The sequence below is a fragment of the Cotesia glomerata genome, linkage group LG5 (assembly GCF_020080835.1).
Source record: "Cotesia glomerata isolate CgM1 linkage group LG5, MPM_Cglom_v2.3, whole genome shotgun sequence".
NCBI classification, from domain to species: Eukaryota; Metazoa; Arthropoda; class Insecta; order Hymenoptera; family Braconidae; genus Cotesia; species Cotesia glomerata.
The window spans coordinates 5,228,448-5,251,857 of record NC_058162.1 but is presented as its reverse complement, the minus strand read 5'-3'; the positions used below and the strand labels follow the sequence as shown (position 1 = coordinate 5,251,857).

Sequence of the window (23,410 nt, the reverse complement as noted above, 5' to 3'; positions counted from 1 at the left end):
AAATTTTTAGAATTTTTTTTTTATTGTAAAAATTAATGAAAATTAATCTAGCCGATTTTTGATAATTTTTTAGAATTTTTGTAACAAATAAATTAGAAAAAAAATTGACGTAAAAATTAAAAAAAATTAAAAATGCAATTTTTTAAAAATAATTTTTTGAAGTAAATTTGTTTGTTAAATAAAATAAAAAAATGTTTAAGTGACTGCTAACTTTAATGTCATAAAAAATTATTAAAAAAAAAAAAAAAATTTCATTTGTAAAAAATTAAAAAAACTGTAAGTGCAATTTTTAAAAAATATTTTTTAGTTTTAATTTAATAAATGAAGCAAAATCAAAAAAGTAAAAAATGTCGGCTAACTTTACTATTATTTTGACAGTTCAAAACTTTTCCGGGGTTTTAAAATTATTAAGAGAATTCTCAACGCCATCTACATTTTAATTTTGACAGCTCCAAGGATTATAAGCTACAGAAACTTTTATTACCGATGACATCAAAGATCGGATGACAAACGAAAGAGATAAAAAGGTATATGTGACACAGTATGTTAGTATGTATTAGTGAATAGAATTTCAAAAAATCATCTTTTTCCAATCTCTAAAATAGTAGTTTAAGTCTAGCCTACGTGTGACGCGTGGGACTACTGAGTTAAAACGTGTGAGGCGTCAGTTGGCTTTCCTCGGTCTCAACACTGAAACCGCTGAAGCTTGAAGCGCTTTTAATAGCTACATATTAAAATATATATCTACAATTACATAAATATATATACATCTACCTATACAAAGTACTAAAGTTTACAATAGTACACATTACACTCAGTACTCGGTAATCTATTGCAGGTTTAGTATCGTTTTAATTCTATCTATAATTTTAAGTGCGAAAAAATTAACTCGTAAAAAAAAACTTAACTTGAAAAAAATAAACAGATAAAATTATTATTTAAAATTATTTTTTTTTTAATTTTTAGAAAAATGTTTCACCTAAATAAGCTGGTGAGAACGAGAGCTGGGTGTCTTAAAGGGAAACAAACTCCAAAATTAAATGGTGACTTAGCCGGTGCTCTGACGCGCGCTGTCCCAGTGACAAGTGTCCAAAACCGGGGGTACGCTGAGCATCAGATTCCCGACCGACTCAAGGACATCCCGGTCGCGGAGAACCCCAAGTTCTTTAACATGGTGGAGTACTTCTTCCACCGATCATGCCAGATTATCGAGGACAAGCTAGTTGAGGATGTGGGCCATCGATCTAAAATGACCATCGAGGAGCGCAGGAAGAAGGTCAAAGGTATCCTCATGCTAATGGAGCCTTGCGATCATATTTTGGAGACTACTTTCCCCTTAAGACTTGACTCGGGTGACTACGAAATGATTACTGGGTACCGTGCTCAGCATTCTACGCATCGGACACCGTGCAAAGGAGGTTTGTTTCCTGTTTACTTTATTATTTATTTATTAAACAATGAACCCAACAGCATAGCCAATAACAGGGTTCCATACAAGTAAAGGTGTACATATTATGTAGTATACAATAGAAAAATCAAAAAAAGTATTAATAATTCACATAATTATTAGGGTGTTTCAATTTTAGGCGACTTTTTTTTTTTCAACGAAAAAACAGGCTGAAAACTTGCATGAAGGTGAGAACAGAAGCCTGTTCAAAGCGGAGTTCTTAATATTAATATTTAGAGGTGTCGGTCCCTAATTTTTCATATCCCATTTAAATAACATAGGAAAAAAAATTCTTTTTTTTTGTTTATTTTTCTAGCTCGGCATACGCACCTCATATAAATCAGTCCATAGCATATTCTTGTAGAAAATTCAACGCTCTACAAAAAAGGTCTCTTACACTTTTATCATAAAGACAGCCGTTCTAAAGTTATTCAGACGTAAACTTCTAAATATATAAAATTTTGATTATTCAAGTATTAAACTGATACAAATTAATTTATTACTGTCTTAAAAATTATTTTTATGTGTAAAATTGGTTCTGATGCGGTAACATTTTCATGAAGCTAAAAAAAAAATTACTCATGTATCAAATTTTTTTCTTCTTTATTTCATTTACTGTAAGAAAATCATGACCCGAGTTTGATGAATTAAATTTTTAAAAAGTTTCACGGAATTATCAATTTATTACTCTACACGGAGAGAAAATATAAGTTTGGAAAATCAGAAAAGTGCACGTCTCATAACGCTGATTTATCACAAAAAAATCTGAAAAACGGTTGACCTTAAAGGCCATCCCTGCAACTTCCGCTAATTCCATATGTAAGCGCTTAAAATTTCACTTATAAAGTTTTTGAGCTCTTCAATTCAAAAGTCTGATAAAAGTTTCAAAGAACACTATTTTTTGAACTTTCGAAGTGCAATAACTCTTGAATGAATTAACGAATAATCGAAACTTTTATCAGACTATGTTATTTATATAGGAAATGAAAAATTAGGGACAGACACCTCTAAATATTAATATTAAGAATTCCGCTTTGAACAGGCTTCTGTTTTCACCTTCATGCAAGTTTTCAGCCTGTTTTTTCGTTGAAAAAAAAAAAGTCGCCTAAAATTGAAACACCCTAATAATTATATATAAAGTATTAACATAAATGTAAGAGTCACTCATGCACCTGACTTAGCAATTTGTAGAGAGAGAGTAAATATTACCAATAGAATATGGCTCTAGATTATTGTTTAAGTTATAGAAAAAATTAAATGATTCTATTAAACGGTATATAGGCGCAGAAGTGGCAAAGTTGGTACATATTGTGAATATAAAGTTAGCCGACATCTAAAAATTGTTATGATTTTTTTTATTAAAAAATTAAAAAATTTTTTCATTTGTTAAAAACTTCAAAAACTGCAAGTGCTATTTTTTAAAAATATTTTTTAATTATAATTTAATTAATTAAGCAAAATAAAAAAATCAAAAATATCGGCTAACTTTATTATTATATGAAAATAAAGTTAGCCGACATTGAAAAAATTGTTATGATTTTTTTTTATTAAAAAATAATTACAAAAAAATTAAAAAATTTTTTCATTTGTTAAAAACTTCAAAAACTATAAGTGCAATTTTTTAAAAATATTTTCTAGTTATAATTTAATAAATTAAGCAAAATAAAAAAAATATTGGCTAACTTTATTATTATTACTTTATTTACTAAATAACTTGTTTTTATTTTTCATATCTCGCTTTAGTTAGGATTTAAATTGGGATTTAAACTAACTATTTACTGAGATAAGCTCCCGATAAATAAAAATTTGAAAGAAAAAAAAAACAGAACTCAAAGAAAATATGAAAATGAAGTTAGCCAAAATTTCAAAATTTTTTATTGGAAAAATTTCAATTAAACTTAAAAAAAAAAATTTCACATGTAAAAAATTTGAAAAACTATAAGTGCAATTTTTTATAAATATCTTATTAGTTGTAATTTAATTAATAAAATAATCAAAAATTTTTAGACGTCTGCTAACTTCAGTGTCATTTCGTAATTTATTTTAATAAATTAAAAAAATTTTTTTTAATATCAATTTTATAGGAATTTTTTCTTGATATATTTTAAAAGTGAAATATTTAAAGTGATATAATTATGATTATCATAAAATAATTTTTGATAACTGATGAAAAAAAAAAAATGATAATTGAGTTATACATGAAAAAAAAAAATTAATCGGGGCTTTATATTCATGTTGTAATACTTTTTTCTTGTCAGCTTCTTGACACCGTTAATAATAGAGATTAAATCGCCAGTAAAGTGTCAGTGATTGTACATCAAGTTGTCTACACGCTTCGAGAGTATTGAAATAGAAGGTCGATGAAAAATTAGATAAAATACCTTTGAAAAAAATGATCGCGTAAATAATGAAGACATTGTATACATATAATTCGTCCAACACTTTATTTGTTATTTTATTATCATAGCAGTGCTCATACCGTCAATAATAAAATTACCATTTTTAATTCTAGTTTCTCGGCATTTGCTCTTATCAAATAGACAGCCATCGGATATTGGACTTCAATTTTCATTTGCTTAATAATAATCATTATTCAATGACATTTCAATTATATGAATAATAATAAAATAATAAATCGTTTTTATTATTCAACCGTATAGTTTCCGGGTAATGAATCATTTTTTAATCGTGTTCTTTTGATAAAATAGTTTTGTTTATTTTTTCTTGTTAAAAGAACTCACTCTTTTTTTATCACTTAAATTTTTTTTATTTGTTAATTTAGTTTCATGAACATTTAATTTATTAAATTAAATTAATAAAATTAATCATTACAATTGATGAAATAAAAAATAAAAATTTTAACAGTTAATTGTAAAACTGTCTAAAAAGAAATTGAATTATTTTCATCAAAATATTTCACGTCTCTTGTTACATATCTAATAATATAAATATAATCATACGATTAAAAAAAAAAAGTGTATAGTCTTAAGTATCATATGAACAGTTGGAATTATTTAACTGTTGGCATTTTAACAAACACACGTGGCACTAATGAGTCATTCAATAGTTTCTGTTTTAAGAGTCAATTAAATTTAATCTAAATTGAAATTTTACTGAGACAAAAAACATTTTATTATTTTATCCATTAATTAATTCAACTTTATTTTATTTTATTTCATCAAACGGCTTGCTTACATTGACCAGTTTTGTTACTGTTACTTTTGATAAACAGCCGGCGTTAGACCTTGATAAGCTGATTGAAAATAATTGACTGTTATTGATTAACAATTATGGATTTGTTAAAGCACTTTGTGAGGAATATAGTAAATAATGAGGTCAGTCAAAAGCTTTAAGCTTCAACAGCCTTGTAACCATCTTATATGTTATAAATAAACTTAGAGGCTCGTCTTTTACTTGAGAATTATGCTCATTTAGTAAACATGTCCAGATAATTATCTATTATCATTAAATTATGTTACGTAAAAATTATTCATTAGTTATTTATATTTATTCGCTCAGAAAATTGTTTTCATTATACAAATATAAATATTGTAACTATTCAATTTATAATCTATATATATTCCTACTATCTATTTTATTACTTAGAGATAAATTGTTTATTTCTATTTATAAATATTTATTCTAATTTTGTAATAATCTCTGTTATTAATTGAAAAACATAAAAATTGTGAAATAAAATAATTGGAATTTTTTTTAAATTCATAAAAAATATTTATAAAAAATATTTACTCACAACTCGGAAGTATGACCAGTAAATACTAAATATTATTCAAATAAGTAAAATATATAAAGTAAATATTTTATTTAAAAATAAAAAGATTTATAAATAACTCTGAGATAATTTTAATAAATATTTCTTCTTTAAAAAATAACAAAAATGTAATATTTCCTTTTAAAATAAAATTTAATTACTCCGATGTATAAAAAATAAATAATAACAAAAGACTATCGGTGCCGTGCTGTCTAAGCTCATTAGGTCGGAGCATTTGCCAATTTATTGCTCATGTATTGGAGTAAACTAAATATATAGATTATATCAGAAGAAAGATTCCAAGTTAAATTTAGAGTTAACATAAATAGAAATGACTACTAAAATATACTAATTATCTATATTATTTAGAGAATAAGCAGAATTTTGTGGCTAGTGTATTTATATGATAAAATGGGTTTTTATGATTAAATTTGGTATCGCTGGAAAAGTCTTGACCTGGAGTTGTGCCTTTTCATGGTTTCATATTATTTTCACCGATAGTTAATTTATTATGATAAGTATTTAGGCTGCATTCGAAAATTCTTTATCTCTAGAAACATAATTAAGAAATGACCTTGTATCTTGTGAACTATTGACATTTTTAAGGATATAAGCTCATCTCGATGTTACACTCATCAAGACCTTTCATTTGAGTACCCACATCAATTTTTCATATATTTATATATGTAATATATATGTATATATGAAAAATATATCAAAAATGCATGTGGGTACTCAGATGAAAGCTGTTGATGAGTGTAACATGGGAATGAGCTTATATCTTTAAAAAGGTCAATAGTTAAGAAAGTATAGTGCAATTTACCATAATTATGAAACGACCTTGTATCTTGTGAACTATTGACATTTTTAAAGGTATAAGCTCATCCCGATGTTACACTCATTAAGACCTTTCATTTAAGTACCCATATCATTTTTCATATATTTATATATATTATCTATATGTCTATATATATAATATATATGTATGAAATATATTATATGTATGTATGAAATATATATTAAAAATGCATTTGGGTATTCAAATGAAAGCTCTTGATTAGTGTTACATCGGGATGAGCTTATATTTTTAAAAATATTAATAATTAAGAAATGACTTTGTATCTTATGATATATTAATATTTTTAAAGATATAAGCTCATCCTGATGTTACACTCATCAAGACCTTTCATTTGAGTACCCACATCAATTTTTCATATATTTTATATATTTATTTATATGACATATATGTATATATGAAAAATATATAAAAAATGCATGTAGGTACTCAAACGAAAGCTCTTGATGAGTGTAACATCAGAATGAGCTTATACATTTAAAAACATCAATATTTAAGAAAGTACAGTGCAATTTAACATAATTAAGAAACGACCTTGTATCTTGTGAACTATTTACATTTTGAAAGATATAAACTCACCCCGACATTACACTCATCGAGACCTTTCATTTGAGTACCCACATCAACATTTCATTTATTTTATATATTTATATATATTACATATACGTATATATGAAAAATATATCAAAAATGCATGTGGGTACTCAAATGAAAGCTCTTGATGAGTGTAACATCGGAATGAGCTTATATCTCTAAAAACGTCAATAGTTAAGAAAGTATTGTGCAATTTAACAAAAGTCATTATTTAATAAAGCTAAATTTTATTTATTTATAGTTCACAAGTCACGGCAGTTACATAGTGACTGCAAGGTTGCTAGTATTAAACTAAAAATATTCTGAATAAAATTAATAGAACGAATTTAATTAATAAATTATCTGTTTTAGGTATTCGATTTTCAATGGACGTCTGCCGAGATGAAGTGAAAGCTTTATCAGCATTGATGACTTTCAAGTGTGCTTGTGTCGATGTTCCTTTTGGAGGAGCCAAAGCCGGAATAAAAATCGATCCTAAAAAGTACTCAGAGCATGAATTGGAAAAAATAACCCGTAGGTTTACTTTGGAGATGGCCAAGAAAGGTTTTATTGGTGAGTGAAATAATGAAATAAATTTACTAATATATAAAAAAAATTATGAATTAATTATTAATGATAAATTATTTTTACAGGACCTGGAGTTGATGTACCAGCCCCTGATATGGGAACAGGTGAACGGGAAATGTCATGGATAGCGGACACCTATGCCAAAACAATCGGTCACTTGGACATAAACGCTCACGCGTGTGTAACAGGAAAGCCCATCAATCAGGGTGGAATCCACGGTCGTATTTCAGCTACCGGTCGCGGAGTATTCCACGGTCTAGAGAACTTTATAAACGAGGCTAACTACATGTCGATGATTGGAACAACTCCCGGGTGGGGCGGTAAAACCTTTATCGTTCAAGGTTTTGGTAATGTAGGTCTTCACTCGATGCGTTATCTCCACCGGGCCGGTGCTACTTGTATCGGTGTTATTGAGCACGACGGCTCGATCGTCAACCCCGAAGGAATTGATCCCAAGCAGTTGGAAGATTATAGAATTGAGAATGGAACTATTGTTGGTTTCCCCGGCGCTCAGCCTTACACTGGTGAAAATCTTATGTACGAACAGTGCGATATTTTCATTCCTGCAGCCATTGAGAAGGTTATCAACAAAGACAACGCATCGCGTATTAAGGTATTGATTTTATTTATAAAAGTATTTAATTAATTAATTACTAACAGCCTTGCAGTCACTATGTGACTGCTGAGACTTGAGTATTATAAATAAATGAAATTTTGCTTTATTAAATAATGACTTTTGTTAAATTGCACTGTACTTTTTTAACTATTGACGTTTTTAAAGATATAAGCTCATTCCGATGTTGTATTCATCAAGAGCTTTCATTTGAGCAACCACATGCATTTTTATATATTTTCCAAATGTACATATCGACGTTCTAATTAGCAAATTGTCTAACTTCATTTTAGAGAATATTTTATTTGTACGAAAAAAACAATTAGTCCAAAATTTATTATCACTTGAAAAAACCATTTTATATAATTATTGTCTAATATAGATATAATATTCAGGTTTGAATCATTCAAATAATTTATAATTCGATTATGGCTACAACAAAATGTTAAAAAATCACCCTCTAAAAAATATGGAGTTAGACAAATTGCTAATTAGACCATCGATATATTTAATATATATATATATATATATATATATATATATATATATATATATATGAAAAATTGATGTGGGTACTCAAATGAAAGGTCTTGATGAGTGTAACATCGGGATGAGCTTATATCTTTAAAAATGTCAATAGTTCTCAAGATACAAGATGGTTTCTTAATTATGTTAAATTGCACTGTATATTCTTAACTATTGACGTTTTTAAAGATCTAAGCTCATTCCGATGTTACACTCATCACGAGCTTTAATTTGAGCACCCACATCAATTTTATATATATATATATATACATAGAAAATATATCAAAATGCATGTGAGTACTCAAATGAAAGGTCTTCATGAATAAAACATCGGAATGAGCTTATATCTTTAAAAATGTCGATGGTTCACAAGATATTTGTTAAAATGCTCTGTACTTTCTTAAATATTGACGTTTTCAAAGATATTAGCGCATCTCGATGATACTCTTATCAAGAGCTTTCATTTGAGTACTCACATGTATTTTGATATATTTTTTATACATACATATATATAGTATATATAAATATATGAAAAATTGATGTGGGTACTCAAATGAAAGGTTTTGATGAGTGTAACATCGGGATGAGCTTATATCTTTAAAAATGTCAAATTTCACAAGATAAAAGGTCATTTCTTATTTTTGTATCTAGAGATAGAGCATTTTTGAATGATGCCTAAATACTTATCATCATAAATTGACTATTGGTGACAATGATATAAAATCTTGAAAAGGTACAACTCCTGGTCAAGACGTTTCTAATGATAACAAATTCAACCATAAAAATCCATTTTATCATATAAATACACTGACCACAAAATTTTCCTTATTCTCTTAATAATATAGATCATTTTTATTTATTTTCAAGGCTAAAATAATCGCTGAAGCTGCTAACGGACCTACAACACCTGCTGCCGACAAAATTCTTATTGAAAGAAATATACTTGTTATTCCTGATTTGTATATAAACGCTGGTGGTGTTACTGTATCATTCTTCGAATGGCTCAAAAATTTGAATCATGTTTCTTACGGGCGGCTCACATTTAAATATGAAAGAGAATCTAATTACCATTTATTAGGTAATTGTTTTTTATACGTTGAATTTTTTATTTAATTTTATAAACATTATAGAATACTTATATCATATTTATTTTTATAGAATCCGTCCAAGAGTCTTTAGAACGTAGATTTGGTCGCGTTGGAGGCCGTATTCCAGTAACTGCGTCTGAAGCTTTCCAAAAAAGAATTTCTGGTGCTTCCGAAAAAGACATTGTTCATTCTGGTCTCGACTATACTATGGAACGATCAGCTAGAGTAAGTGCACTCTTTATTTGTTAATTTATTATCATTTTTATTATAAATAATAATAATTAATTTTATTAACCAATTAAAATCAGGATGTTGTGGATTAAAATGATGTTATGTTTTTTATTCCATTTATTTTAACATGAGACCTTTCGTCAGTTTTATTCTGACATCATTAGGTATTTTAAAATTTTACAATATAAAAACACATAGTCCTTAATTTAAAAAAATTATTGCGCATGATATTTTTTAATACAAAAAATTAGAGTCCGTAATAAATAAAACGAAACAAATTCATTTAAATATATTTGAAAACCTCGTCAACGATATCGCATTTCAGATGCCATAAGGGCGTGTACCGGCAAAAGAATCAATGTAGTTTTGTCCGAAATGTGCAGAAATGCAAAAAAAAATTTTATATGCTCTTATGGCTCCCGGGACCTACCTCAGATGCCATAAGGGTGTATAATAAAAATTCTATTTTTTTTTCTAAGATCAAAAAATTTTTAGTTTGGAAAAAAATTTTTTTTGCATTTCTGCATATTTCATGAAAAAATACGTCGGTTCCCAAAAAAAATTTTTTATACGCCCTCATGGCTTCCGAGTAGGTAGGTCCCGAGAGCCATAAAGGCGTATAAAAAAATTTGTTTTTCGGAAATCGATTTATTTTTAAATGAAACGTGCAGAAATGCAAAAAAAAAATTTCTCCAAACTAAAAATTTTTTTTAGACTGAAAAAAAAATTGAATTTTTATTATACGCCCTTGTGGTTCCCGGATGCCATAAGGAAGTATAATTTTTTACGCCCTTATGGTATTTGTAACGCGATATGAATAAAAAAATTAATCTATTATTTTTTAGTTAATATTGATAAGTAATAAATTATCAACAATAATCTTCTAATAAATACGAGATTTCAGTCTTTGCTTTTTTGGTATCTTCCAAGATACATTATTTTGGTCTATAACATCCTGATTTCAATTAATTTTCTAAGAATTTAGACCTGATTAAAGCAATAATATTAATTTTATTTTTTTTTTATTATTGCAGGCTATTATGAAGACTGCAATGAAATACAACCTGGGACTAGACTTGAGGACAGCAGCTTACGCAAATTCCATTGAGAAAATTTTCACGACATATTCAGAAGCCGGTCTTGCTTTTTAATCCTAGTCATAAATAACAATAAATATCAAAGCAAAAATTAAAAAAATTTTAGTAAATCAAATAATTAAATATTTACACATTTCATCCGTCAGTATTTTCATATTTTCAATTAGGCTTCAATATTATTTGCCGTGTATTATTTGATTACTCGATAAATTATTTTTACGGACTTGAAACAATTAAAAAAATAATTAATTTTATTTTAATCAATTAACTTACTCAGTTTTATCCTCCAGTATAATCAATTAATACTCAGCGAATTGTAAAACAGCCGCACTTGATAACAAAAAATCCAGTAAAGTTACATCAGCAGTGAATGATCCTCAAGATGTACCATAGAATATTTTATTTTAACACTCAAAAATTAATTAATAACACGCAATTATTAATTAATTTGATGGTGCCATTTAATGCTTAAACATCGTTAATTTTGCCGATAAACTTAATTATAATTAATTATAAGCTACCACTGGTTAGAAAACACAATTTTTTTATATTAAATATTACAGATAAATTTTTAAAAATTTTGAAGCTGAATTTCTGTGCGATTATTGCGCTAATATGGTTTACCATTATACAATTAAATATTAATTAAACAAAACAAATAAGGCATTGATGTAACTTAAGTACGGTAAATCGTACGAATAAAAAAAATTACTGCTCAAGTGACTGTAACTTTTAAAAAATGATGTATTGTATACAATTACACTTAAGAATTAAAATAACGCAAATGTTAAATTTAATGCCTATAATATTACTGTTGAATACACTTCATAATCTCTAAGTGATTGTTGTTGTTTAATTATATTTAAAATACTTAAAAAACTTCCGTGTAATTGAATTTGTATTTAAATTTTAGGTACAAACATACTTTTTATTTTTTTTAAAGATAATCGCTCGTGTTTTACGTTTATTGTAAGCAATTTTAATAAAATGATTAAAAATTCCTTAAAATTCAACTTCCTACACAATTATCAAATCTTTAAATCATGTTTTTAAAATACTTATTTCCTCGAACAATATCTTTTTTATTATTGTTTAAAAAATGTACCAACAATTGAGGAAATTTCAACTGATAAACCAATTTACAAGACTTATCACTTAATAACAACAATATTTACTAATTTCTTCACGATTTGAGTTCTTATAAATAATCTGAAAGTTAATTATGGGTTTAGTTAATAAAATTTTTTACTCAAGATTCATTTTAAATTAAAGAGTGTAAATTAATGTATTTACTATGACGCCGCTTTTGAATTTAATTCTTGTACTTACGGGTGGGTGTAATACGACTAGTCCATTACCTTCACCATTAGGGTTGAATTATATATCAGTTCCTTTTTCTTTACTTAATGGAAATTCGTCGGCTATTTCCGGACCAAACTGTGATTGCAAGTGCGATGGAATTCCAATTTTACCAAACACTTGTGAAATGGTAAGTTATTAAATTTATTTTTTTATTTATTTGTAAAGAAATGTCCTCGGCAATTTACAACAATATGTTACATTTTTATGTGTAGAATGTTTAGTAATGTTTACATACAACAAATAGTATTTGTAAAGAGAAGATAGATTTAAGAAATTTAAGAAATTTTTTAACAAATTTGAAAGAAGAGAAAAAAAAATAAAAAAAATATTTTTAGTAATTGAGAATTGATAGTTTATAATCACTATTTGTACAACTGGAATGCTTTTATCTTAGAATCACCCTTTATATTTAAAAAATGTTAATAAATTTAATGAAACAGTTGCGGAAACTTGGACTTTGCAATGGTGAAAATACAACATCAAATAAAACTGAAGAAATAACCACAACTTTAAGGTAAAGAAAATTTTTTAAAAATAATTTTAAATATACTACCTACCTTGCAGTCACTATGTGACTGCCGTGACTTGAGAACTATAAATAAATAAAATTTTGCTTTATTAATTAATAAATTATTTAAATAATTAATAAATTATTTAAATAATGACTTTTGTTAAATTGCACTGTACTTTCTTAAATAATGACGTTTTTGAAGATACAAGCTCATCCCGATGTTACACTCATCAAGAGCTTTCATTTGAGTACCCACATGCATTTTTGATATATTTTTCATATATACATATATATATATATATATATATATATATATATATATATATATATATATATAAATATATGAAAAAATGATGTGGGTACTTAAATGAAAGGTCTCGGAGAGTGCAACGTCGGGATGAGCTTATATCTTTAAAAATGTCAGTAGTTAACAAGATACAAGGTAATTTCTTAATTATTGATATTTTTAAAGATATAAGCTCATCCCAATGTTACACTCATCAAGTGCTTTCATTAGAGTACCCACATGCATTTTTAATATATTTTTCATATATACATATATATAATATATATAAATATATGAAAAAATGATGTGGGTACTCAAATGAAAGGTCTCGATGAGTATAACATCGGGATGATGCTTATCTTTTTAAAAATGTCAATCATTCTCAGGATATAAGGTCGTTTCTTAATTATGTAAAATTAAACTGTACTTTCTTAACTATTGAGGTTTTTAAAGATTTAAGCTTATCCCGATGTTACACTAATCAAAAGCTTTTATTTGAGTACCCACATGCATTTTTGATATATTTTTCATATATACATATATATAAATATATAAATATATGAAAAAATGATGGGGGTACTCAAATGAAAGGTCTCGATGAGTGTAATATCGGGATGAGCTTATATCTTTAATAATGTCAATATCTCCTAAGATACAAGATCATTCCTTAATTATACATCTAGAGAGAATTTTCGAATGCAACCAAAATACTTATCATCATAAACTGATTATTGGTGAGAATGATATGAAACCATGAAAATGCACCACTCCAGGTCAAGACTCTTCCAACGATATCAAATTTAATCATAAAAACCCATTTTATCATATAAATACACTAGCCAAAAAATTTTGCTTATTCTCTTAATAATAGAGATTAATTTTATTTTAATTTACAGTTCAGCTATTTCAACTACTGTCAGTCCTGAAATAAAAGATATAACTAAAAATTGTGTAACAACTACTGAAGAAACTAGCAAAGTACCTTCTGAAGATGATAAGAAGATTACTGAACCAAAAAGTCCTGAATCTTCTACCAAAGATAGTGAAGATAATATGATGATGTGTGATTCAACACCTGGTGTTACTGAATCAAATCATACAACTTTAAGGTAAAGAAAATTTTTTAAAAATAATTTTAAATATACTACCTACCTTGCAGTCACTATGTGACTGTCGTGACTTGAGAACTATAAATAAATAAAATTTTGTTTTATTAAATAATGACTTTTGTTAAATTGCACTGTACTTTCTTAAATAATGACGTTTTTGAAGATATAAGCTCATCCCGATGTTACACTCATCAAGAGCTTTCATTTGAGTACCCACATGCATTTTTGATATATTTTTTATATATACATATGGGTCATTCCACCAAATAAGAACATTTTTACGAGGCGACCCTCGCGGATTATGTTTAAAATTTATGGAGGTGTTCTCTATCATAAGACAAAAATCCCCTGAGAGTTTTAGCTCTTAATACGCAGCGGTCTTGAAGTTATGATTTTTTGAAATTTTGGAAAAAATTTTTTTTCAACTTTTTCGTCAATTTTTCTGACATGAAAAACATTTTTAAACAAAATCGACAAACATTGTATTTTGTAGGAAAAATTCTCAGCTTTTGAATGAAAATATTTATTTTTTCATGAACTCATCAGAAGACCCTTAAGAGTCGAATTAAAGTGAAAAAATTGATTTTTTTCGGTGTGCAGCCCGAAATTCTTCAAATTTGAATTTTTTTTTCTGAAAGCTGAGAGTTTTTTACACAAAATATAGCGTTTTGCCGATGTGCATATTTTTTGTTTCGTCACAATTAAATTAAACGCAAATTCATTATAATTAAAATACTTTTATTTTTGAACTTTTTTGAGATGTGGACACAGTTTTAATGAAAGCATAACCAATTTCATCTTTTAAAGGCACAAAAGTGTGTAATGACTGTGTACCTTTCACCGTTTTCGATTGAGAATATCGTACGTCTAATACATTTTTTTTTATTAAATAATCGTCATTAGCTATAAAAGTAAAGTCAACGCTTGTAAAATTTTTCGTTCCCCAGAAAAACAAATCTTGTGGTTTCAGTATATGCTCTTTATTGTTCATTTGTAATGAAGCTCTAGCAGCATATCGTTTTAATGAACCCGCAAGACCATCGCATGGTCCTTTGCCATGGGCAGTTGCAAAAAAATGCCACTCAGCGTTGATTTCGAAGTCAGCATAATGATAACATAAGTTTGTAAATGCTTTCTTGTTTTTGAATTGTTGTGGAGCTCCATCAGAGAAGTAAAAAATCGTATTGATGACAGCAAACTTCTTTTTAAGAAAGGCAATCAATTGCTCTTGAAATAAATAAATTAAAACTGTGTCGTGCTTAAGACAATCTGAAATACCAACAAAGCTCAAATGCTTAATAGTATCATTTTCGTTATAATAAATCACCATTGGAAATATAGTAGCTTGATCATTATTCCAATGAAAGCCTTGAGCTGCTTCCTGCACAACGAATGCATAATTTTCCGCAAAGTCAAATACTACGGCGAATTCCCCGCTCTTTAAATTTAGTTTTGTATCAGAAAAAAATCGACTTTGTGTTTTCGCAATAAAATCATGTTTCAAAAGCTTATCAAGTTGCGTCACTAAAGTCTCGATGAAGTCTTCGGAATCTGAAGTAACATTCACAATAGTACAACGGTCTGTTGATGTCCACATTTTATATTGGATTTCATTAACATCAGATTCATTAAACGACACACGAAAATAATCAGCGATTTCTTCATTATTTGGACAACTATTGCACATTCTGGAAAAGCACGATTCTTTTGGATTGTTACAAACTAATTTATTTAATAAATTTTTGTAAATTGGCTGAGATTCTACAACCCAATCGGTGTTTTTCGCAAATTTTGGAAAATTACATCCTAAATGGAATAAATGTAATAAGATTAATAACTAGTTTTAGTACAATTATAGAGAATGTCAAATACACAAGTACCTTCTAACATCAATTTTACATTTTGATGAATAGTACAAACACATACGACATGTGTACCACTACTTCCAGCAAGAATACAATAAGTAGGCCTCAAACTAGCGAATTTAGAAAATCCGATTGCCACTGAATTATATTGCGCTTTGAAGCTTTGGTACAATTCTTTTAAATTACAAAGAATCAACTTTTTTTGTACCCTAGTTCGATTTCCATCACAATCCTTCACAGATTTAAAATCTTTCATGCCGGCTAATTGTTTTGAGTTTTCTTCGCTTTCATAAAAATCAATGACAAGTTTTTTTACATCTAACTTAAGCGGCTGATTGCCTGGAACTTTTGTGGAATTCAAAGTATTAGTAGTCATTTCACCAGAGTCTAAATCAACATTCTCAGATTCACTGATATCATCTGCATGATAAGTGACGAAGTATAGACTCATCTTTTAAGCAAGTGGTTCAAAATTTCTGAGTACTATAATTTTAGTATTAAAGAGAAAATTATATTACTATTCTGAATTATATTACTGCATAGTGAATCTAACATTTAATTTAATTTCGACGAAAAAAAAAATATGCACATCGGCCAAATGCTATATTTTGTGTAAAAAACTCTCAGCTTTCAGAAAAAAAAATTCAAATTTGAAGAATTTCGGGCTGCACACCGAAAAAAATCAATTTTTCCACTTTAATTCGATTTTTAAGGATCTTCTGATGAGTTTATGAAAAAATAAATATTTTCATTCAAAAGCTGAGAATTTTTCCTACAAAATACAATGTTTGTCGATTTTGTTTAGAAATGTTTTTCATATCAGAAAAATTGACGAAAAAGTTGAAAAAAAATTTTTTCCAAAATTTCAAAAAATCATAACTTCAAGACCGCTGCGTATTAAGAGCTAAAACTCTCAGGGAATTTTTGTCTTATGATAGAGAACACCTCCATAAATTTTAAACATAATCCGCGAGGGTCGCCCCGTAAAAATGTTCTTATTTGGTGGAATGACCCATATATATAAATATATAAATATATGAAAAAATGATGGGGGTACTCAAATGAAAGGTCTCGATGAGTGTAATATCGGGATGAGCTTATATCTTTAATAATGTCAATATTTCCTAAGATACAAGATCATTTCTTAATTATACATCTAGAGAGAATTTTCGAATGCAACCAAAAGACTTATCATCATAAACTGATTATTGGTGAGAATGATATGAAACCATGAAAATGCACCACTCCAGGTCAAGACTCTTCCAACGATATCAAATTTAATCATAAAAACCCATTTTATCATATAAATACACTAGCCACAAAATTTTGCTTATTCTCTTAATAATATAGATTAATTTTATTTTAATTTACAGTTCAGCTATTTCAACTACTGTCAGTCCTGAAATGAAAGATATCACTACAAAAAATGATACTATTAAAATGTTAGACGATAAACCACCATTAGATCTTAGTGACAGTAAAGGTGAGGATAGAATGTTTATACCAGGTGTAACTAAAGATAAAAATGTCACATCTTCTGGTGATGGAACTACAGAGAAATTTACAACGGTAGAGACACCTACTACACCTAAACCAAGTAATAGAACTCCAAAAGAAGAAACAACTGAACCTTCTAAAAAAGATGAGACTGAAAAATTTAGTACTGAGCGAAGCAGTGAAGGTATTATAACACCACTGGGTGTAACTACACTGAGTCCGGAAAAAACTAGTCCAAAATTTGTTGACGATGAACCACGTGACGTCGAAAGTAAATTTAGTGCAGTTAGTGAGCCAACTGCTGATACAAATACTACTTCTACACCTCTTCCATTAACTAAAAATGGTGTAACAACTACTGAAGAAACTAGCAAAGTACCTTCTGAAGATGATAAGAAGACTACTGAACCAAAAAGTCCTGAATCTTCTACCAAAGATAGTGAAGATAATATGATGATGTGTGATTCAACACCTGGTGTTACTGAATCAAATCATACAACTTTAAGGTAAAGAAAATTTTTTAAAAATAATTTTAAATATACTACCTACCTTGCAGTCACTATGTGACTGTCGTGACTTGAGAACTATAAATAAATAAAATTTTGCTTTATTAAATAATGACTTTTGTTAAATTGCACTGTACTTTCTTAAATAATGACGTTTTTGAAGATATAAGCTCATCCCGATGTTACACTCATCAAGAGCTTTCATTTGAGTACCCACATGCATTTTTGATATATTTTTCATATATACATATATATATATATATATATAATATATATAAATATATGACAAAATGATGTGGGTACTTAAATGAAAGGTCTCGGAGAGTGCAACGTCGGGATGAGCTTATATCTTTAAAAATGTCAGTAGTTAACAAGATACAAGGTAATTTCTTAATTATTGATATTTTTAAAGATATAAGCTCATCCCAATGTTACACTCATCAAGTGCTTTCATTAGAGTACCCACATGCATTTTTAATATATTTTTCATATATACATATATATAATATATATAAATATATGAAAAAATGATGTGGGTACTCAAATGAAAGGTCTCGATGAGTATAACATCGGGATGTGCTTATATTTTTAAAAATGTCAATAATTCTCAGGATATAAGGTCGTTTCTTAATTATGTAAAATTAAACTGTACTTTCTTAACTATTGACGTTTTTAAAGATTTAAGCTTATCCCGATGTTACACTAATCAAAAGCTTTTATTTGAGTACCCACATGCATTTTTGATATATTTTTCATATATACATATATATAAATATATAAATATATGAAAAAATGATGGGGGTACTCAAATGAAAGGTCTCGATGAGTGTAATATCGGGATGAGCTTATATCTTTAATAATGTCAATATTTCCTAAGATACAAGATCATTCCTTAATTATACATCTAGAGAGAATTTTCGAATGCAACCAAAATACTTATCATCATAAACTGATTATTGGTGAGAATGATATGAAACCATGAAAATGCACCACTCCAGGTCAAGACTCTTCCAACGATATCAAATTTAATCATAAAAACCCATTTTATCATATAAATACACTAGCCACAAAATTTTGCTTATTCTCTTAATAATATAGATTAATTTTATTTTAATTTACAGTTCAGCTATTTCAACTACTGTCAGTCCTGAAATAAAAGATATCACTACAAAAAATGATACTGCTAAAACGTTAGACGATAAACCACCATTAGATCTTAGTGACAGTGAAGGTGAGGATAGAATGTTTATACCAGGTGTAACTAAAGATAAAAATGTCACATCTTCTGGTGATGGAACTACAGAGAAATTTACAACGGTAGAGACACCTACTACACCTAAACCAAGTGATAGAACTCCAAAAGAAGAAAGAACTGAACCTTCTAAAAAAGATGAGACTGAAAAATTTAGTACTGAGCGAAGCAGTGAAGGTATTATAACACCACTGGGTGTAACTACACTGAGTCCGGAAAAAACTAGTCCAAAATTTGTTGACGATGAACCACGTGACGTCGAAAGTGAATTTAGTGCAGTTAGTGAGCCAACTGCTGATACAAATACTACTTCTACACCTCTTCCATTAACTAAAAATGGTGTAACAACTACTGAAGAAACTAGCAAAGTACCTTCTGAAGATGATAAGAAGACTACTGAACCAAAAAGTCCTGAATCTTCTACCAAAGATAGTGAAGATAATATGATGATGTGTGATTCACCACCTGGTGTTACTGAATCAAGTCATACTACTGCTAAAAAAGATGAATCGGCTTCTGGTGGACATACTGATGATGATAGGGATGATAAGACTTTAAAGACACCTGAAGCGTTGACGACTACAACTGAATCAGTACCTTCTGAAGAAACTCCGAAGCCTGAAAATCCAAAGTCTGATTTGGATAATTGTCTTAAAGTAGACAAAGATACTATTGACAAACTTGAAAATATTACAATGCAACCTTTAGAGAAGAAGGCGCTGAAGAAAATTATAAACAGTATCAATAAGTTTAGTCTGGATTTGACGAAGGTACACTGAAAAAAAAAAATTAAGTTGATTCAAGAGAAAAATTCTTGAACCAAGAATGTAATTTTGAAGAGGTTAATTGAATCAAGGCGAAAATTTTTTGAATTAAGTAAAATTTCCTTAAATCAAGAATTTTTCTACTCAAATCAAGAATATCAAGTTCTTCAAAATTATATACTTGATTCAAGAACATTTTTTTTCCATGTAAGTTTGTTTTATTAAGGGAGGAAATACGTGTACGGGCTTAAAAAATTTCAATTTTTTTTTATAAATCGCTTGTAAAACTATTCAAAAATATAGATTTTTAATTTCAAGTAAAAATTGCTATTGGTTCAAAAATTATAAGCGATTTAGTAATTACTTTAATACTATTTTACATTAACTTTTTTTTCAAACGCGTTTTTCTCGAAACGAGTTTTTTCAAAACTGTGTGCAGTCTAGCTCAAAGAGTTTTAAGCCAATCATCTTACGATATGGCTTATAATATTTTTTATACAATTGCCTTGAATATGAACCTCAATCGAAAGCGATATTTTTATTTAAACTATTTTTTTTTTTAATAAACAACGTATGAAAAAGTGGTAAAAAATCACGACTTAATTTTACAGCCCTCTAAAAAATGCAAGTTTTTGCCTTTTTTTTTGGAATTGAGGTTCATATGGAAGATACACATATAAATAAAGTAACTTTTCTGTGGCATTGCTTTCAAATAAAAATTGTGGCTTCCATACTGCACACAGACGGCTAAGTCGGATGACAACTTACGATGTGTATCAGCTGATATTTCCGCTATTTTTTAACTTATATTGTTGTTTAATACGAAAAAATACTCATAAATATATGTATAAAATAACCTGATAGTTTCAATAAATAATATTAATTTTTTATACCTTAAAAAAATTCATGAAAATCAGCATGAAAACGGCCTTCTACAGGTATTTCCCCCCTTAACCGGAGCTTGAATTAATTGGATGATTTTTTTAGGCTGTTTTAAAAGACAATACCACAAATTACGCAATCGCGCCTATTAATTTTGCGCTTTTATTATTGATGGCTGAAAACGGAGCCTGTAAAGACACTAAAAAGGAATTAGATAATACTTTACATTTGTCTAAAGAAATATCTAAGGAAGAATTACGGCCTATAAAATTTTTAGTGGATTCGCTTAAGGTTTGTTGGTTTAAATATTTATATTTTAAAGTTTTTAATTTATAAATTATTTATCTTCAGGATATGAACAAAACAACATTGATTCTGGGTGATAAAATATTTCTGCCTCAAAACGTGGAAATTAGTCCAGAATACAGGAACTTAATTCAGGATACTTACCAATCAGATCCAATAAGTGTTGATTACAAAAAAGGAAACGACGCTGTTGAACAAATTAATCGCTGGGTTGCAAATAAAACCAACAATTATGCACAAAAAGTCATCAGTAACAGTGAACGTATGAAAATTCGTTGATTACTTAGTTGAAATTTTTTTGCTTAATCTACATTAATAAGAGAATAAGAAAAATTTTGTGTCCAGAATAGTAATATGATAAAATCAGTTTTATTTGTAAAATTTAGAGTCACTGCATAGGTCTTGATTTGAATTTGTGCCTTTTCAAAGTTTCTTATAGTTCTCACCGATAGTCAATTTATTATGATGAATATTTAGGCTACATTCGAAAATTCTCCATCTCTGGATACATAATTAAGAAATTACCTTTTATCTCGTAAACTATTGACATCTTTCAAGATATAAGCTCATCTTGGTGTTACACTCATCAAAACCTTTCATTTGAGTACCTACATCAATTTTTAATATATTTTATATACTTATATATATATATATATATATATATATATATATATATATATATATATATATATATTTATATGAAAAATATATTAAAATGCATGTGGGTACTCAAATGAAAGCTCTTGATGAGTGTAACATCAGGATGAGCTTATATCTTTAAAAACATCAATAATTAAGAAAGTACAGTGCAATTTTACATAATTAAGAAACGACTTTGTATTATGAGAAATATTGACATTTTTAAAGATATAAGCTCACTTCGACACTACACTCATCGAGTCCTTTCATTTGAATACCCACGTCAATTTTTCATATATTTTATATATTTATATATATGTATATATGAAAAATATATCAAAAATGCATGTGGGTACTCAAATGAAAGCTCTTGATAAGTGTAACATCAGGATGAGTTTATATCTTTAAAAATTTCAATAGTTAACAAATTACAGTTCAATTTAACAAAAGTCATTATTTAATAGAGCAATATTTTATTGATTTATAGTTCACAAGTCACGTCAGTCACATAGTGACTGCAAGGTTGCTAGTTTTTATTACGCTCATATTGAATTTCAGATGAAGTGGTAAATGAAAATACATCCTTAATTCTCGCTGGTGTTGGCTATCTCCAGACCAATTGGGTATACCCATTCGACCAGTTGTTTAATGATCAAAAACTATTCTACATTGGGAATAATACGTACAAGTATGTATGTACGATGCTGCAAATACATGCATTTCGTTATTACCACATGAATTATTTATCTGCTGCAGTTATTGAGCTTCCTTTAAAGGTAAAAATTAAACATGACAGAATTGGACTTACTTACCTGGATTTGTTGATGATCATTACTTTTTCCAGGCGAATAAATATCAAGAGCTTAAAATGATTGTTGTTTTACCAGATAAGGAAAAAAATTTATCTGATGTTCTTAAACATCTTAATAAATTTCAGTACACTGATTTTAACCATCACGCAAAAGTAAAGATTGTTGAGTTATCTTTGCCGAAATTTAAAATTCAAAGTTTTATTGACTTACACAATTATTCAGACAAGGTAATTTTATTTTTTATTCATTTATTTATTTTATTTTCTAATAACAATAATATTTTATTTTTAGATTAATATTAACAAAACAATGGACAATTCTAATCTTTGCTGTGTGTCTGAAAAGGCAAAAATTAGTCGAGTCTTACAAAAAACTGTCTTAAGAGTAAATGAAGGAGATTGTGTTAGACCTTATTATAGTTGTAAGTATATTATTGATGTACTTTTAACGTCAATTTAGAAATAAGTGCTCCAAAATATTTTTATTGCTTGAAAAATGCATTTCTTTACAAAAAGTTTTGATAAATATGTAAATTAAATTTTAATTATTAACAACGAATATTATTTATTTTTTCAGGCAAAGGCGATGATAATTCCTGCATGAATCATAAAATCAAATTTACAGTAAATCGTCCTTTCATATTTTTTATTATAAAAGACGAAACAATAATCTTCAGCGGACAAATAATTGATCCAAGCCACAATTAATTCTAAATTAATAATTATTTAATATTCATTACTTAAATATAAATTGGAGTAATAATTAGAATTTATGAATTTAATTGTAATTTATTAATAAACTTTATTGAATTTACATAAAAATTAAATAA

The 23,410-nt window shown here is 27.8% G+C and overlaps 2 protein-coding genes across 3 annotated transcripts; both read left to right on the top strand.

Moving 5' to 3' along the window:
• Positions 1-509: 509 nt before the first annotated feature.
• LOC123264807 (glutamate dehydrogenase, mitochondrial) lies at positions 510-11,786 on the top strand. Of its 2 annotated transcripts, none has more exons than XM_044728306.1 (7): positions 510-527; positions 967-1,418; positions 7,021-7,221; positions 7,302-7,849; positions 9,242-9,452; positions 9,533-9,687; positions 10,728-11,786. In XM_044728306.1, exons 2-7 carry the CDS (start codon positions 971-973, stop codon positions 10,842-10,844), a joined length of 1,680 nt encoding a protein of 559 aa, XP_044584241.1. In that variant the 5' UTR covers positions 510-527; positions 967-970; the 3' UTR covers positions 10,845-11,786. The 2 variants fall into 2 exon arrangements, with proteins under 2 accessions (XP_044584241.1, XP_044584240.1); XM_044728305.1 differs by lacking the exon at positions 510-527 and adding an exon at positions 582-838.
• A 227-nt stretch (positions 11,787-12,013) lies between these two features.
• Positions 12,014-23,393, top strand: LOC123264788 (muscle M-line assembly protein unc-89-like). Its single transcript, XM_044728272.1, has 10 exons — positions 12,014-12,279; positions 12,593-12,666; positions 17,297-17,926; positions 19,048-19,948; positions 20,930-21,115; positions 21,176-21,392; positions 22,328-22,545; positions 22,614-22,808; positions 22,873-23,002; positions 23,158-23,393. The coding sequence occupies exons 1-10, from the start codon at positions 12,085-12,087 to the stop codon at positions 23,286-23,288; spliced, it is 2,877 nt and encodes a 958-aa protein (XP_044584207.1). The 5' UTR covers positions 12,014-12,084; the 3' UTR covers positions 23,289-23,393.
• Positions 23,394-23,410: the final 17 nt, after the last annotated feature.

Excerpts from the sequence above, each read along its gene's own strand:
- LOC123264788 (XM_044728272.1), top strand. The coding sequence starts at position 12,085 with ATGACGCCGCTTTTGAATTTAATTCTTGTACTTACGGGTGGGTGTAAT. Across the intron at positions 22,809-22,872 it reads TACACAATTATTCAGACAAG|ATTAATATTAACAAAACAAT; the intron begins GTAATTTTATTT and ends TTTTATTTTTAG. Across the intron at positions 23,003-23,157 it reads TGTTAGACCTTATTATAGTT|GCAAAGGCGATGATAATTCC; the intron begins GTAAGTATATTA and ends TTATTTTTTCAG.
- LOC123264807 (XM_044728306.1), top strand. The coding sequence starts at position 971 with ATGTTTCACCTAAATAAGCTGGTGAGAACGAGAGCTGGGTGTCTTAAA. Across the intron at positions 1,419-7,020 it reads TCGGACACCGTGCAAAGGAG|GTATTCGATTTTCAATGGAC; the intron begins GTTTGTTTCCTG and ends TATCTGTTTTAG. Across the intron at positions 7,222-7,301 it reads GGCCAAGAAAGGTTTTATTG|GACCTGGAGTTGATGTACCA; the intron begins GTGAGTGAAATA and ends TTATTTTTACAG.